At 38.2% G+C, this 2,500-nt stretch overlaps 1 protein-coding gene across 1 annotated transcript; it reads left to right on the top strand.

Annotated features, from left to right (window-relative positions):
• The first annotated feature begins 218 nt into the window (after positions 1 to 218).
• On the top strand, positions 219 to 1,166 carry LOC127690096 (olfactory receptor 8B4-like). The gene has a single exon (XM_052189651.1). The coding sequence runs from the start codon at positions 219 to 221 to the stop codon at positions 1,164 to 1,166; it is 948 nt and encodes a 315-aa protein (XP_052045611.1).
• Positions 1,167 to 2,500: the final 1,334 nt, after the last annotated feature.

The following is a 2,500-nucleotide window of genomic DNA, read 5'->3' as shown; positions in this document are numbered from 1 at the left end:
GGATGGAGAGAAGAAGGTCTATGGGACATATGGGGAGGGGGGATCTGGGAAAGGGGAAATCATTTGGAATGTAAACAAAGAATATAGAAAATAAAAATATTTTTTAAAAAAAAGAAAAGCAGGCATACATACTCACTGACTTACCTTCTAGAGCCTTCTTCCATTGTGCCTGCTATAGTATAGCTGTCATTGTGTGTTTTATTCTACTTCTCTAGGTGATGTCTCAGAAGAGAATGGCTCCAAGAAATAGCTCCTCTGTGACTGAATTTATCCTTGTGGGATTTTCAGACCAACCATCTCTCCAGCTGCCTCTCTTCTTCTTCTTCTTAGGTATCTATGTGCTCACTGCAGTAGGCAATTTGGGATTGATCACCTTAATTGGGTTGAATTCCAGTCTTCATACTCCAATGTATTTTTTCCTCTTCAACTTGTCCTTTATAGATTTCTGTTACTCCTGTGTGTTCACTCCCAAAATGTTGAGTGATTTTGTCTCAGAAAACATTATCTCCTATATGGGATGCATGACTCAACTGTTTTTCTTCTGTTTCTTTGTCAATTCTGAGTGCTATGTGCTGGTGTCAATGGCCTATGATCGCTATGTGGCCATCTGCAACCCTCTGCTGTACACAGTCACCATGTCTCCCCAGCTCTGCACTCTGTTGATGTTTTGTTCATATGTGATAGGGTTTGCTGGAGCCATGGCCCATACTGGAAGCATGCTGACACTTACTTTCTGTGATTCCAACATGATCCGTCATTATCTCTGTGAAGTTCTCCCCCTCCTACAGCTTTCCTGCACCAGCACCTACGCCAACGAACTTGTATTTTTTATTGTTGTTGGAGTAGTCATCACAGCATCCAGTATCAGTATCTTTATCTCTTATGCATTGATTCTTTCCAACATTCTTAAGATTCCTTCTGCTGAGGGTAGATCCAAAGCCTTTGGCACATGTGGTTCCCATGTAGTTGCTGTTGCTCTGTTTTTTGGGTCAGGGGCATTCACCTATTTAACAACCTCTCTCCCTGGTTCAATGGAAGAGGGAAGGTTTGCTTCAGTATTTTATACCAATGTGGTTCCCATGCTTAACCCACTGATCTATAGTTTGAGGAATAAAGATGTTAAACATGCTCTAAATAAAACCTTGAAGAGAGTGCTCTTCTCATGAGTCTGGTGCTATCATTCGCAGTTAAATCCTAATAATCATACTCAAGTATGCTTTCCATGAACAAGACTTTCCTTCTACTGTTAAAAACTGGAGATCTCTTTGAGGATTATAGCATTTGCTATCATTTTGGCCGGACTTTGCATCTACTAGGTGCTATTATGTATTGGCTACAATACTAGACTCAAGAATATTAACTTGATGTACTTTCCAATTTTTTCTTAAATTTGTCTAGGAAGAACATTTCTAGCTGGAAGAATGGGTACAGATTGGTACAAGGCCCAGGAACGATTTTTATCAACTTTCTGACCTGTCTTACCAAAGACCAAATGTAGAGTCTTGGGTGTCATAGGTAATAATCTTCTAACTCTCAAAGAGACAACTTGGCCAGGAAGACTATAAATCTTCCCTTTCACACACATGTATATGCACAAGAATAAGAAGTTCTTATCCAAGAAACTTATATGTCCTGATTTGTAAGAATGAATGAAATCCCAAATACTTCATTTCGAAATCCCTGCTCCTTGAGATGGTAACTAGGACTAGTAATTTTTTAATTGGTAAATCTATGTTCTAGAGCCAAGGGTAAAATGAAGAACACAGAACTTACATACTTTTGCATGATTGTAACATGCTGTCCTGTCTTCACCTGGAGATGCTAAGCAGATCATGTAACTTTGGTACTTTTAGAAAAAATTTTATTTATTTATTTATTTATTTATTTATTTATTTATTTATTTATACGATGTCTTTCTTTGTATCCAGGATGGCCTTGGATCTGACAGGGAGATTAAGATGACCTTGAACACTTCATTTTTCTGCTTTAGCCAACCTTTTGTCTCATCTGTCTACCTTCTTGCTAAGACAGAAGGAGGCAAGTTTGAGGTCAGCTTGGAGTTATGTGAATGCTATTATATCTATCCCTCCTTTATTTTACAAGGTGGATTTAGATTTTACCATCTCCGAGTAGGTGTGTGAGTTTGTGTATGTGTCCATCTGTTTGTTTATTTTATCTTTTTTAGAACCAGGAAGGAGGTGGAGTCTTAAAATACTTTTCTATCTCTCAGGGAGGCTGGGCTGGATATTCATTCTAAGTGCCAAGGGCCATTCTGTACCACTATGTTAAATACTTAGCTATACTATATTGAATAGCTCATCTTTTGAGGAATATGCCCTCATATTACCTTGGGTATACAGAGGAAAATGAAGACAGGGCTATATTGGACCATATTGAGAAATATGAAAGTCTTTTGTGGAAGAACAGGAATTATTTAAGAAGAATGCAGAAATTAGGGTATTCTTGAAGAAACCTTGGTGCTTTTACTTTGGACACTGGG

The sequence above is a fragment of the Apodemus sylvaticus genome, chromosome 7 (assembly GCF_947179515.1).
Source record: "Apodemus sylvaticus chromosome 7, mApoSyl1.1, whole genome shotgun sequence".
In the NCBI taxonomy this organism is placed as follows: Eukaryota; Metazoa; Chordata; class Mammalia; order Rodentia; family Muridae; genus Apodemus; species Apodemus sylvaticus.
This window is presented reverse-complemented; position numbering and strand designations above follow the sequence as displayed.

What these genes read in the sequence shown, in the direction of transcription:
- LOC127690096 (XM_052189651.1), top strand. Translation starts at nt 219, where the DNA reads ATGTCTCAGAAGAGAATGGCTCCAAGAAATAGCTCCTCTGTGACTGAA.